The sequence below is a fragment of the Sinohyriopsis cumingii genome, chromosome 7 (genome assembly GCF_028554795.1).
Source record: "Sinohyriopsis cumingii isolate HCF-2022 chromosome 7, ASM2855479v2, whole genome shotgun sequence".
Classification (NCBI taxonomy): domain Eukaryota; kingdom Metazoa; phylum Mollusca; class Bivalvia; order Unionida; family Unionidae; genus Sinohyriopsis; species Sinohyriopsis cumingii.
In genome coordinates this window covers 81,258,331-81,274,122 of record NC_142967.1, presented here as the reverse complement: position 1 = coordinate 81,274,122, position 15,792 = coordinate 81,258,331, and the positions used below count along the sequence as shown (strand labels likewise).

Below are 15,792 nucleotides of genomic sequence, written 5' to 3'. Positions count from 1 at the left end.
TTAAAGTGTATTGAAATATTAGAGGAAAACTGAGAATCTCTATATAAAAAAAGTTATATGAAAGCAAGGATTATTCATTCTCTTAGAACCTTGTTGAAGTATTTGTCCAACATATTGCATGCTACATATTTTACAGGTTATCAAATAAATCACATCAGTTGATATGCTGTTAGTGTTGTCACATAGAGAAAATGCCTACTGAAAGAATTACTTTCTCTTATGTATATGTATGACTTTGTCTCTATTTTATTTTAAATATTTACTGATTCATGGTTCTGTCTCTATTTTATGTTAAATATTTACTGATTCATGGTTCATTAGAGACTAATGTATCTTTTAGATCCTGTCATATATATATATATATATATATATATATATATATATATATATAATATTGTTATGACGATGTATATCATTTATGACGTTACGTAAAATTTGAATACAGTTCAAAGAAATTCTAACTTAAAAAAAAAAAACATTTTCAGAATCAGACTGAATTTTGAAACCAATTTCTTCATCAAGAACTTATGTTTTACTCTGTATTTATTACTTTCTTTCCATAGGAAGAAGAAGAATTCTTTAAGTCTCTAAATACTTTTCGGGGTAAAGCCTGGTCATCTACCAATGGAACCAATTCAGGAGAGGATTGTAGTGACAGAAACTGGGGGAGCTACCAACAGTCAAATGGTTACGGGTATGCTGTGAATATTAATTAGTACAGTGAACTCCTCATAGAACCAAATTGATCACAACAAAATGCAGAATATTTTGAAGCAGTGTGCAAGACCCATTCCAGTGAAATTCTGATTTAACAGTATTGTCTATCACACACTGAAAAACAGTTAAACCCAAAACAGCAGCAGTAACCTTAATGATGTGTGCGAATTTGAAATCCAATGTGACCACTACTTTGGCCATCTTGAAAATATTGTTATTACTTCTCATGACAGATATTCTTTATATCTGCTTGATTGTAAATGAAAATGGTACTGAACTGACATGCTACATTAGCCATACATACAATTTTATTATCACTACTTATCTTGGAAGGTTGGTCATGACATTTTCCTTTCACCAGAAGACTTTGTGTCTAGTTGGTCATGTATGGAAATTATGCACATCTGTTATCCAGTATGGTCACTATGGCAGCCACTTTAAAAATGTTGTTATTGTTACTCCTCCAAAATGGAAAGCCAGCATGGAACATTCACCAGAAGACTTTTGTATAATGTCTTGTGTTATGACTATGGTCATAAACTAAGCAAATGAAGGAAACAAAACCAAGTTTTGTAAATATACCCCCATGTTACAGACTTTATTACTCAATATAATATTTCAAAATAACTGTGACTTAACTCATCCAATAAGAATTAACTTCTAGTAATTTTATTATTAGTAACTGTCAACATGTATGTAAGCATCTATTTATAGGTCCTGTTCAATTTTACATTCTTTAAGATCTTAAAATAGAACCTATGTATGTATGTAATGCAGCTATAGATAATCACTACCATTCACAGCAGTGAATTAAAATTACAAAAGTTAGATAAAATCCTATACGAGGAGTAGATATTCGTAACACTTGTTGGTCCTGAATGAAAATAGTGCTAATTTGATGCCCAGTATGGTCACCAAGGTGGTGATTTTGAAATCTTGTTATTGCTACTCTTGAATAGAAAGTCATTTTAAAATGGGGGTGGGGGGGCAGAAGAATTTTTGCTTGTGTCTAGTTAGTTTAAAATGAAAATGATAAAAATTATATTCCAGTATAGCTGCCATAATGGCCATCTTGAATAGCTTGTTACTGCCAATCTTAATTAGATGATCTTATTGACACTTGGGTCGTCACCAAGACTAGTAATTTTTAGCTGGTCTCAAATGAAAATCATCCTGATCTTGCATCCAGAATTTAAAACCTGTTTATCATTGAAGAATATCATAGATTGTTAAAGAATTTAAATGGTCTAATCTGGAATTCCTTCTTGACCAGGAGAGGGACTCTTGCTTAGTCTTTTTTTTGCCCATAGGTTTGTAGATAGTACATGCTTAGCTTTCTACACTACTTGATTAAAATTTGTATCTTTTAAGAAGGTTAAAGGTTTAAAATGATAAGGGCTGTTCCATTTAAACATAACTGGTACCCAGTGAAGGCACTTTTACAAAATATATAATCATGGTACTCATATGAAAATGGTACAAAGTTCTAAATTGCATCCCTGGGTGACTACCCCACCTGGGTACCAAGTATATTTTACTTGAACAGCCCTAAAATAGAATTATCCAAAATATCTTTTAGTTGGAAAAGGGACATTACATTGTCAAGATCACTTTAGTCTGCTTATTTTTGTCACGATAAAAAATGTTTACAGGTGACTACTAGCTGTGTAAGGTGGCAAGTGTTATGATGTCTATCCAGCCATATCCCCCCATCATATACATCAGGGTTTATGTTATGTATTGTCACATACAATTCTATAATGTGCCAGCAAATCTTAATCTATATAATTATGAATTTGATTGACATATTAATATTGATAGTAATGCCTTTGTATGATGAATTATGTTCAGCTGTATATGTATTAAATATATCTTGTTATGTGTTCAAAGAACAAGTCTGTACTGGATGTGTTGTTGGAGATTCTTTATTTTCATGTGACAGAACTTGAGGATACACATGTAAGTAATTGTATGATGGATTTGCAGCCTGGTTACATTTCTGGTCTGGCAACTTTTTTTAAAAAAATGTGGGTTTTCATTTTCACAAGTTACAAAATAGGAATACGTTATAACACTTGATCTTCTTTCATTTCTTTTTTTTATGTTTGGTTGAGAGGCCAACCATGATCAGATGGTCCATGTGTAGATAGTCCCCAAATTTACAAAATCCTAAATGTAACCCTGGCTGCTAAACTTTGTGGATTGCTTGCACTTACCCTATCAATTTTGGGATTACTAGTTAAGATTACATTCCCTGAATGAAGAAAAATAGTGTTTACACATTAACTCTTAATATTTTGGCATATACAGTTACATAGCTGCCAACCCTCACGAATTTGGTGTGAATTTCACAACTTTTTCAGTGATTCACGGATTCACGCCACAAGCCAAAAATTCAAGAATTCTCCAATCCTCAATTATTTTAAATCTTTAATAAAATAACTGATTTCCCGTTAAGCGCTATTCGTGATATTCGCAGTTGCCGAAACGGTCCGGTACTGATGGTCGCGATATTAGTAGATCTACAGCCGATTAGTACAGTTGGCCCGGTAGCAAGCATTTTAGCCTATTTTAATCTGTATGCACAAGAGTAGTTTTACAAATGCTTCTGAGAGAAACTGGGCCTAACTGGAATTTTGCTCCGCGCATGCGTCACCAACACTGATTTGAGTTACAGTTCAGCATCGCATGTACGATTTTGAAAACGTCTTCACCACTAAGAGAAAAGAACTCTATTACTCAAAAAGTGAAGTTTAATTTAGAATATATAAAAAATTGGCCGTGCATTCTGACATTAAACATTGATATTCATCATGCTTTTTGCACTCAGTGCGCCATTGCAGAGACGATGTGAGGAAGCACGTCGGTTGCAAAAAACACGTAGAAGTTGGGAAAATTAAGAATTCGCAGATTTCAGCTCTGGAATATTTTAAACAATTGGCGGAAGAAATGCAGGCTACCAACGCTGAAGCATTATTTGTGAGTTTTCTTGTCGAACTCAATCTACCTTTATCAGCTGGAGACCATGCTAAACATTTGTTCTGACAAATGTTGCCGGACTCGAAAATCGATTCCAAATTTTCCTGTGGAAAGACCAAAAGTGCTGCAGCTCCTGTGCATTCCTCACAGCAACAGTACAAGCGAAAGTGTATTTTCTTTTGTGAGGAAGAATAAGACTTTAGGGCCTCTTTAGCTGCAGAAAATTTGTCAGTAATTTTAGTCACCAAGATCAACCAGCCAGCAAGAAGTCTGAACTGTTTAGAAAACAAATTTACGATCAAGCAGTTGAGGAAGTTCGAGTCTGCCACAGTATTATGTCTTGATAAATAAATATTTCTGCATATATGTAGTGTTTTAGTTTTATATTGCGAACTTGATATAGTGTAGTATTGACGGTCGGAGTGGTCAGAGTGGATGGAGTTATTGTCATGGTATTTTTCATGAATTCTTGTCTTAATTCATGACTTTTTATCCCTATTTTCACTAATTGTGAGCCTGGAAGGTTGGCAGCTATGCAGTTACCAAACATTTTAGAGGGCTTGCACTTGGGGTAAAGAAGAACCCAATCAATTTTGGGATCAAATTGATGTCCATGTCTGAAAGAATAAAAACAGTTTCTGCATCAACTCAAGTTCTCCATGGACAGTGCTTGCCAGATTTTGTGTATGGCTTGAACTTGGGATAACAAAGAAGCCAATCAGTTTTGGGGTCAAAAGGTTTAAGGTAAAAGTCAAGCTCATTGTGACGAAAGAAACAAATGGTTTCTGCTCAGTAGCATTTAGTTTTACATATCTTGCCTTGAGCAGATTTTGTGGATCACTTGCACCTGGGGTAAGAAAGAAATCTTCAGATTTTGGAGTATAAAGATCAAAGGCCATAGTTATTGGCGAGAGGAAGAAATATTTTTTGATAATGATGGCTTTTGCAGATGGCTTACACTTGAAGCTAGGAAGAAGCCTGTTGATTTTATGAACAAAAGGTCAGAGATCAAGTTTACAAATAGAAAGCAGAAAGGTAATCTACACAAAATTTTTACTTGTCTAAATAGAGGACAACTGAAAATGGGGTAGACCTATAAGGTACCATTCATAGTACTCTTGTTTACCTGGCCTAAACTTCAATAATGTGGTCAGTTTTTCAAGTACAGTTGGTCACAGTCATGTTACTGGACATACGGATACATTTTGATATGTAAAATACTTTACTTTGGCTGATGGATGCATCTTGTAGAGTGGAATACTGAATCACTAAAAGAAGGTCAACTTGACCCAGATTTAATGCTTTAGTGACTTGTGAAAGGTTTTCCTTTTTGGCCATTTTCTTTTGTTTATTTGGCCTCAGTTGTATAAATTGATAGTTTGAAGAGTTTTGTTAGGGAGGCATGTTTCTACCAAAAGCAGGTCAGTTTTACCTGAATTTCATGTTTCATTGATTTTGCATTTTGGTCAGTTTCTTTGGTACTGTTGGCCAGAGAAATAGTTATTAATAAGATGATGTATCTTGCTGAAGACAACACTTTGTAACCAAAACCAGGTCACTGTGACCCAGATTTAATGTTTTTACTTCTGAATTTCAGGTACTTTGCCAACTATCATGCTTTTGGCGTAATCATTGTTTTTTTCCCCCACCTAATTACACTTGCCTGGTATGGATTATGCTTTTTGGTACCTTAAAAAGAAAAATTAAAGCAATGAAATGTCATGTTTGTTGTTGTTATCATCATCTCTTTAGTACCAGATATCATACAAGTTTTAGAAGATTCTAAATTAAAAGGTATACAGCTGCATGTTCATCGTAGACCTACATGTACTTTCCTTAGTTTTTATTTATAGCAGATGTATATGGCACATTTCCAGAAAAATACCAGATGGGTTTCTTCAGTTTGGAAACTCCTCAAATTCATTGTGTTATGATAATATATTTAGGTAGTGGACCAGTCTGTACAAATGGTAGCAAATATCAAATGAAATGGGCTTTATCGATGTGACTTATGGATGTTATATGCCTTAAAAATGTTAGAAAAGAGGGATATTTTAATTTCAGATCAGAAAACACAGATTAATAGTGCTTTACAAGTGTTGTAACACTGCACTCAGATTGAGTACATCATCATGCTCATTGCAGAATTTATGGTTTTAATAATTATTCAGTGAAAGTTAGACCTGTAAACTAGTTAAAATGAGTCTTTTTATAAATAATTTGTCAGCATGTTTTTGTTTGTACTAATCCGTATGGAATTTGACCACTTGTGAGAAGAATTTTAACAAGCTGCAGATTCAGGTTAGTATTTTTTTTTTGAATGTACATTTTTGATGTTTCCTGTAATTCTGGCATGTAATATATAGATTATAATGTTTATGCTCAGATTACACTTTTTGCCACTTACATTAGTAGTAATTACACTTGTACTTCTCTAGGCTTGGGTTTGGAATATACTGTGTAATGTACTTTAGTGTAAAGTAGGTCACTTTGACCTACATATCATACATCTATGACTTAAATGTTTGAGCATGTATGATAGGTCCTAGGGAAAGTTGGAGTCTTATAGGATCTTCTTGAGCTAAATGAATATCATTATTAAAGCTTGACATTTTGCTCATGGTTGGCTTGTGTTGCATATTTCTGGTTGCTACAGATAACAAATGTAAGGACCCAATTATCAGTGCTTTCCTTTGAAAACAATAGGATCCCCTCATCAATCCACAAATTATAAATATGTTGTATTATGCTAGTAAAGAAAATAAATGAATTGACTATATACAGAGTATAAATTTAGAGATGCACTTGAGATATTTATGTAAGGGTAAGTGATTTACTTAAACTCATATGAACACTTTTTGTTTAAGTAACACTTTTGTTTTTTTTTATTCCATAGATTTTCATCAGCCAAGTCTCCACAGTCATCTCCAAAATATGGAATAGGGAGGGGAGAGTTTCATAAGGGATATCAAGGTTTGTACTCTGTATTAATGCCCAGAGGAGGCATTCAGCAGTCTCCAGGAAACAAATCTGCCAGCAACTATCAACCTGAATCTGTAGTGAAAGATAATGGTGACATTTTATCACCCACCATGCGTCACATCATCATTACTACTGAAGGGGAATGTCTTTTCTGCATTTGATGTTGCTATGCATGAGTGTTGTTTGCCTTGTAAACAACTTTACAAAAGAGTGAGTGAGTGGCATGTAATCAAAGTATTTTACTGTCACTCATTAATCCAATATGGGTTGCACATAGTTTTAGTACAGTCCAGTGGACTCGGAAAAGTTGCTCTGTATAGCTGCTTTCATAAAACGAATAAAGACTTTTTGAGGTTATGTTTCAATTCTTAAAGGAAAGATTTGTTTCCTTGATTCCTATCTTGGTATTGTCTTTCATTCATATAATTAGTTCTATTGGTCCTTGAACAGCAGAGCTTGTGGTGTGGTCTGTTGTGTGTTGTCAGTACCAGTTTGTACTTGAGATGGTGTTGCTGAGACACAGGCTTTTTGTGATGTATAGTTTGATCCTAAATGTGATTTGTGCTGATCAGACGTTCCGTGTGTTTGTCATTTTTAACATTTCATTATCACTATGCCTACTCAGACAAAAGACGCATTGAAATGGGGTTTTCACCAGAAGACTTCTTTTGTTGTCTAGTTATTCAATTATGAAATGGTTTTTCATGATATTTAATTCGGCTGCTAAAGTGGCCATCTTGAAAATCTTGTTATTGCTACACCTTTACAGTGGATGGTAAGATCAACATGGGGGTTTCACTAAGACTTCTTTGATGTCTAACCAGTCCTGAAAATAGTGCTCAACTGGCATCCAATATGGCTAGCATAGCAGCTATCTTCAAAATCTTATTGCTTTCTCTCCCCCCTTCTTTTCCTCTCTTCCCTTCCCCCCCTCCTCCTCCCCCCCCTCCTCCCCCCCCCCTCCTCCCCCTCTCATACCCCCCCCCCCCCCCCATTGGAAACTGGAACCAGCACTGGTTTATCAGAAAATTTCTTATGGTATTGGTCTTAAATGAAATATTTTGACTTTCTGATATCCAATATTTTTCGCCAGAAGAATTCTTGTGATGTCTAATTGGCATTAAACTGGTGCTGCCTTGACATCCATTATGGCCCCATTGCGGCTATCTTAAATTCTGATTCTTGCTGCTTCTTATTGGAAAGTCACATTGATGTGGGGTTTTTCATCAGAAGGCAAATTATGATATCTAGTTGGACCCTAATTAAAGTAAGGTTACCACAACAAACATTGCAAATCTTGTCACAAATTGTCTTGAATGAAAGGTCATATCAGCATGGGTTTTTCAACAAAAGTCTTCTAATGGTGTTTAATTTGTCCTTAAATGAAAATGGTGTTGATCTTACATCCAGTATGACCGCTCCGGTGGCCTAGTGGTTAGAGCGTCCGCCTCAGATGCGGGAGGTCGTGGGTTCGATCCCCGGCCGAGTCATACCAAAGACTTACAAAAATGGTACTAACAGATGCCTCGCTTGGCGCTCAGCATTAAGAGGTTAGTGTTAGGACTGGTCGGCCCGGTGTCAGGATAATGTGACTGGGTGGGACATCATGCTACATGTCTGCGGCATGATGCCCCAGTGCTAGACATCACTATAAACTGCCACATTGCAGACATCGTAGCGATATGACTGAAAAATTGTTAAAGCTACGTTAAAAATCCAAATCACATCACTTACATCCAGTATAGCTTCCAAGACAATTAGAGATATGTTTAAAACTTGGTGGTTAAAAAGAAGAAATGATCTTATCTTGAATTCCGGGAATTTCTTTTCTGACAGTAGAGCATCAAGGGACTTTGTTTTGTTGTTGCTTTCTATGCCTTTGTCATATTTGTGGATGTGCATATAGTATTAGGATTTTGTGAATTGATATAAGGGTGTATATATGTTGTGTTTTTTTGTGAAAGGGGTCATTATCCATTTTTATTCATTTCTATTAAAATTGTATTGGGTTACAACACCTTTCTTGACTTAAAATTATGAATTCCATTTCTGCTTAATCAATTCTGAGGGGCTCTTTGTTGTATTGAAAGCTAAATGTTAGAGAAAGAATAAATATTGATTTTTAATATCTGATAGTAATGAACCATGTCTTTTCATAAAAATTATATGTTTCATCTTGAACCATAATTTCATCAAATTAAACTACAGTGGTACATATTGACAAGGCTTCATTGTATTCCAGACGCTTACTTTCTTTTTACAATGTTGCTAATTGTAAAATAGATAACATATATGATGTCTGGAGAGAATTTTTTTTTGTGTGTGTTAAATTGTTAACTTTCATAGTTGTGAAATCATATCTTAATCATATTATATGTCATTGTCAAATGAATATTAGGAATACAAGATTGACCTTGATTTATTGTAGATAATTAATAAATATTAGGAATACAAAATTGACCTTGATTTATCATAGATAATTGAAAAATAAATATTATGAATACAAGATTGACCTTAATTTATCATAGTAGAAAGCAACTGTTGTATAGGATCTGCAGTATTATATTTTTTTGTTATTATTTATAAACTCGGAAGCATTGATGGGGAATTAAATTTAGTTTTGTGTCTTTAATGAATATGCACAGAATTTAATACAGCATGAAACATCGTAGATTAAGTGTTAAAGTAAACAGAGTCATCTTGAGGTTTTATCTTAATGAAATAATCCCTTTCCTCCTAAACCAGTTTTATCTCGGAGATTTTTGATTTTGTGGTTAAGTAATTGAGTATGAATGAATGCTCTTTCCTCCAAAAACTTTACCAGTACATGACTGTAACTCCATTCCATTATGTCATTATTTGCCACATGTATCACAGAAAGTTAGACTTTACTAATTTGTAGGGAAATGGGTGCTGTGTTCTTGTACATAAATGTTTTATCTATATCTTTAAGTAGAAAGAGTACTTCTCTGTTGTTTCCTAATAATCATGTAGAGTGATTTAATATGTTGTTTTAATAAAAAAATTAAATATTTAATTTTACTCAGAAAACAAGTGGAAATAATTATCTAATCCAACAATGTTAAAAACAATTCAGTGTTTTCCATAATTAGTCGATCAGCAATGTTAGGAGAATAATTCATGGTATTCCATAATTAGTTAATCTAGCACTGTTTGAAGAATAATTCAGTGTATTCTATAATTTAAGTATTTATGTTTAAGTTGGCTTACAGTGCATGCTGAAAGTTTGTAAAAATTTTATAACCAAGTTCATCTTGTAAATTACTTAGGACATTCATGAAGTGTATGGGTTTTTCTTGTCTTAGTCTGTCAATGGACTTGAAATTCAAGTCTGAAAACAATGTTTCTGCATTTAATTTTGCATTTATAAAAGAGCCTAATGTTTTATTGTTAAAATGTGATACAATTTGCTTGGATTTTTAAAATTGATTTCACTGATAATATAAAGTACATAATGTTACTTTTCATTACTTTGAAATGATTCTGCTGTTATTTAGATTAATTTACAACATTGCTAGATTCAGCAAAAGTGGGACCCAGTGGTGATGGACAGAAGCTTCAGGGTGCTGGCAGCATGAGCAGTCTTCATAACACTCATGTGCTTAGAGATTCTTTTCAAGGTCAAGAAGACCCACAATTTAACTACCAAAGGAGCCCAAATCGAAATTACTCTGTAGAGGGTTTGAAAATCACCATTGGAAAGTCTGACAGTTTAAATGAAAGTCGCCTTGTGTTACCCACAGAAGAGACCATGATTTTGAGGCATCATTCTTCAGACCAGCATTACACAGGCTTTGATCAAGGTCTGATGCAGCAAGGAAGGGTATTGGGACAAGATCACTTCACACCTGTTTTTGGGAGAGGGCGAAAGCCAGCAGTGGGACTTGGATACAACAGTAATCGTTATAATCATTACCATGTGGGACGAGGCCGTGGTTTTCAGAAGCCAAACTACTACTGCATGCCTGCAGCATGCTGTGACCATGGCCTGTGTGGTCCCAGTCACCAGTCTTACGCAGTCCAGCCAGGGCTGATAAATGTGCCGTCCTGTGTGAACCCAGGCTTGTATATGCAGAGCCCATACCTAATGCAGGCTGTGCCTGTAGCACCGCAAATTCAGATGCAGTCAACTGCAGCATCCAACTTGGAAGACAGTAGATCTGGTAATTAATGCAGCATGATATTGTATTGTTCTTATTTTAATTTCTTGTGCAGCCTTGTGAAAGCAAAGAAAAGCTACTAATTGTAATCTGTAGTCTCAAACTTTGCTGAAAATATTATCCATTTTTCTCCATGAATGTACTTAATTGGTACAAAATGTACTTTTTCTTTAATTAGTAAGTGTTGATTCCAGAGGTGTGATTTTTATCTTACAAATATGCCTGTGTATTGTGTTGTTGTCCATCTGTTAACATTTGCTTGTCTGTACCATAACTTTGTAACAGTTGGAGAACCTTATGAAACTTTACCCAAGTATATATCATGACTAGACATTGTGTCACATGCCGTAGCCAGTACCCAGTCACTCAAGTCAAGGTCATGACAAGGGAAATGTAATCAGAGATGTCAACTATTCTTAATTTTATGGCATAAAATATTTTAATGATTTTTTTTTCCCACCTTAACAAGCATTTGTGCATCATCTTTTCAGAGTAAAAAAGAAAAATTTGACCAAAATTTACAGAAAGTATCCTAGATTGAAGCTCTTCAAACAAGATGAAATGATGCCAGGCTGTTTGAAATTTTAGACTGATGCCAGTCTGCCATCAAATGTAGCAACTATTACTGAATAATAATAAAAAAAAAATCTTTAAACAACTACTCAAAAAATCATCAACTGGAGTTGGACCAAATTTGATGGAAAACATCCTTGAATGAAAGAATTTAATTTGTTTAGAATTAGATACAGCCGCTGTTATAAAAATTGAACCGTCTTGAAGTAGAGTCTCAAAAATTTCAAATGATGCCAGTCTGCCTTATATAAAATAGGCTTAATATTACTAAAAATAGACAATACAGTAATTTACAGGTTTAGATGGCTTTAATTTCTGTTCGTATGATGCTGATGATCCACCATCAAATAGGCTGCATTTGCTAAAGATAGAAATACCTAAAAGCTACCTCTCAGATCCCATGCAACAGAATTTGAAGGAAATCATCTTAGCAAATTTGAAAGTTAACTCCTAATATATTTCCACTTTTGATCTTCTATTCAACTTTTGAAGTTGTTACACAGCTTTGGATTTACTAATATCCTTAAAATCGGATACCATCCATCTGTTTTTGTCTAAAAAGTCTGAGTTGTCAGCTTTGCATTTTTATGGGTCCCTGAATACAACCTGGAATGGAACTATTTTAAGTTGTACTCTGAATTATTACAAATATATAGATATCAGAATATCTTTTAATTTGTGCATTGATTATTTAATTTATTTTTGTTTTAAACTTTTTTTTTACAAAGGACTTTGTTGGGAATCTCTTTTACCGATGAAATCATATGGTCTACTAATCCATATTGTTGAGGTAGGGTTAGTTCCTAGGTGCCTGCCTCGGTAGAGGTTATGTTATGTTTACAGATGCCACTAGGCCATTTTTGCCATGTACATCATGAGTAAGATGAGATCAATACTGGCATATGGGTTTCAATTGAAATGTCTGAATAAAAGTTTCTTTTTTGGCTTAGCAGAAAATTCCAGTGAACAATTGGAAATTTTATAGTTTATCAAAAAGAAAGACCTATTAGACACCTCATTTCCCCACATTTCATTAAACCTGTGAGTTAGTTTCTGCCCATTACTGTCATTGTCAGCACTATAACGAACATAGGTCTTGAAATCTATGTTTATGGTCTTCGAAAGTTTGGGAAAAGTCTTTGAAAATATCATTTAGAATTCTGTATGAACCCTGATAGGAGAAATAAAGACACTTCCACTTGTTCTAATGAAGTGTAATGTCATATTTTTCAGTCTCTGAGAAGTCCACAAAGACTGTGAAATTAGAACCCAGAGAATGCACATTTTGCAAGAAAATAGGTATGTAGTTTCTGAAAGTTTTGTTTAGTAGGGATATAGCATATTTCCCTCTGTTTTTCCCACTCCTTATGCTCTTGATATCATGGATCTTATTTCATGAATATTATGAAAAGTGTTATGTACATGTGTCACATGATGTATAATTCTGCCATGTTGAAAGTAGGTTAGTGTAACCTAATATACAGATTTGGATGGCTGCTATTTTTATCTATTCATTAAACCTGCAATGTCTGTAACTCTTACTCACCCACATATGAAGATTGGTATGTAAATATATCTTGATAACTTGCCCATACCAGAACTAGTTCATTTTTATACAAGAATGCATCTGTAAATAGAAGTGGGTGTTATAAATAACTTTTAATTGAATGGAGATAATAGCTGTTGGTGATTTGTTGTAACAATGGCAGTGTGTCCTACACGATAGAATTGAAGAGGTATTTCACACCAGATACTGAGATCTGCACGTCTGCTATTTGCAAGGTGTGTAGTTAGTAAAACGCTTTTTCATCACTAAGCATTTCCCACATGACTTTTTCTTGTTGATAAAAGAGACACCTTCAGTTATTAAAAAGTGTCATTCCAACATTGCTTGGCAAGCTTTACATTAGCTGACCTGCATGTCTTGGTATTTGATGGAAATGTCTCTCCAGTTACATGCAGTTCTATTGCATAAAATGCATTACCATTATTACAACCTGAAGAGCCACAGACCCATGGGAAGCTACTGGCAAGCTTTCTCACATACCCCCATTGGACCAAGCCAAGATTCAAACCTATGTAGGCAGAGGTGAGCTGTTGGTGATCTGTAAAGGCAAGTGCCTTAGACCCCTTTCCTACCTCGTCAAGGTTTTTGTTTGTGGATGATCGGAGCTGAAATCCAACATGGCCATCTTTAAAATGTTGTGCTCACTGATCCTCACACATGGGTCCAGCAAAGCTCAGTAACCTTTTAACAGATTCTGATGCAGTTTGGTGTGAACATTATTCATTTGGACTTTATACGTGGTTAGTCTCATTTAGAAAAGTTTTTGCCAACTTGTTGAAATCTTGAGCGAGTTTCATTTACCCGTCTTCCTTACTTTGGTTTCTATGGAAATTCTTTCTTGGATTAAAATTTTTTTGGCATGCATTATTAAATTGAGACCAATAAGGAGTTTAATTTCAGTTATTCCACATTGTCCTTTAGAAGAGTTATTGCTATTTAACCGAGGATATTAACATTTCAGTCAAAATGGTTGTGCAGCGTCATATTGATGAGACCTGGTATTGAAATGTTGTTTAAAAGAGTTGTGATCCTGAATGTATGCCTTCACAGTTTCAATTATCAACTCAAGTCTTTCCATTTCAAGCCCTATTGAGCGCAGGGCCCTTTGCAACGGCCTCATTATTACTTGCTCTAGATATATAGTTATTTTTTGTTAATGTCTATCATGCTGACTCGTTAATTTTTTTCCCCAGGTACATTCCAATGTAAAAGATGCAAAATTCCTTACTGCTGTACAGACTGTCAGAAACAGGACTGGCCTCGACATAAAAATTACTGCAGCAAGATTAAGTAAGGCCTCAAATCTTGTTATGTATCATATCAAAAATTTGTCTCAAAAATGTAGTGTCTACAATTACATTTTTTGGGTATTTTTCCAAAAGTTACATCTTGAAAAGTTGAACAAGTTAGAAAGTGAACTTCGGAATTTATCCTAAAAACCTATGTGCTCTTAGATTTGTGAGATGTGATTTATTGACATTACTTTTTTTAACACTAAACAAACAAAACATTTGTACAGTGCATATAGTATTTCATAACCATTGATATGTACATTGAAACATTTTGAGAACTAAATTTTGATAAGTTTTGATTGAAAATTATTTAATTACCAAGGAAATTTAAGTTGACTTAGATTTTGATCATAAAGCTTCATTGTATATATTGCACTCTGGACCAAGATTTACTGAGTGAAAAAGTATAAAGTTTTATGTGCCATCTTTTGAAATGTCAGTAACAGAATGGCCCCATCATGTTCGGTGTCAGATGGTGGACATGATGATTGTAGTGCTGAGTTTGAAGGCACATTGTGTATTGTATGCTTGGTGTATCACGTTGTGTGTTGTATGCTTGGTGTATCACATTGTGTGGTGCATGCTTGGTGTATCACATTGTGTGTTGTATGCTTGGTGTATCACATTGTGTGTTGTATGCTTGGTGTATCACATTGTGTGTTGTATGCTTGGTGTATCACATTGTGTGTTGTATGCTTGGTGTGTATCACATTGTGTGTTGTATGCTTGGTGTATCACATTGTGTGTTGTATGCATGTTTTCTGGTGCTGTAAAGCCTAGGGATTAGACGTGAATTATTCTGTTTTGTTTCCAGAGAAGTGCAGAATACAGATGAATTTAAGGACTTTGACGTGACATTTGGAGAGGATTTAGTTGACGTAAGATGTCTTCGAATTGTTTGCTTATAATTTATTTTCAGCAGGTTTTTTTTTTTCCTGTATAAGCATATAAAATATATAGGTATCATTTGTACAGATATAATATAATTGTTTTTCCTCTGCCACTGTGCTGGGGATACAGTGCGGGTGGGAGTATTATAGCAATCCTCATGTCCATCCAGCCGTTCAGCACACAATCTCATAAATGCAACTTGTTCTCCAGTTTTTAATGCAATACAACTCTCTTAATAAAACAAAAACTGCACTATTAACAAGGTTACAAGCTACCGAGGGACCTCTAGAAAAATGAAGGCGGTGCCATTCTGACTGGAGATCAAGAAGATCTGGGGTGCAGGGTGTTGGTGCTGTTTAATAGCTGAATGCTCACTGGTTTTAACTACATTGGGAGTACTTTTCAATAAGTAGCTTTTTCTAATGAAATTGTTTGGTTTTCAGTAATGTTCATCTTTATTTTCAAAATAACGAATCTGATGGATTGCAAAAAACGTTACTCCAGAGGTTTCAACACGCATTGCATACATGTGTGCCTCATTGTGTACCTACCTGGAAAACATCGTGTCTTAATTCACAGCATTCTTAAAAATTAGAGACATTATTTTGTG

The 15,792-nt window shown here is 34.7% G+C and overlaps 1 protein-coding gene across 4 annotated transcripts in view; it reads left to right on the top strand.

The window, feature by feature from the left end:
- Positions 1 to 15,792, top strand: part of LOC149795621 (uncharacterized) — a 103,298-nt gene that overhangs the window by 33,878 nt on the left and 53,628 nt on the right. For all 4 annotated transcript variants that reach the window (XR_016422365.1, XM_089965449.1, XM_089965451.1 and 1 more), the window contains exons 7-12: positions 564 to 694; positions 6,593 to 6,669; positions 10,218 to 10,862; positions 12,666 to 12,731; positions 14,193 to 14,289; positions 15,106 to 15,169. Coding sequence is in view for 3 of the 4 variants with exons in the window: in XM_089965449.1 (XP_089821575.1) it covers positions 564 to 694; positions 6,593 to 6,669; positions 10,218 to 10,862; positions 12,666 to 12,731; positions 14,193 to 14,289; positions 15,106 to 15,169 (1,080 nt within the window). In the remaining variant the exon portion in view is untranslated. The remainder of the gene's footprint in view (positions 1 to 563; positions 695 to 6,592; positions 6,670 to 10,217; positions 10,863 to 12,665; positions 12,732 to 14,192; positions 14,290 to 15,105; positions 15,170 to 15,792) is intronic.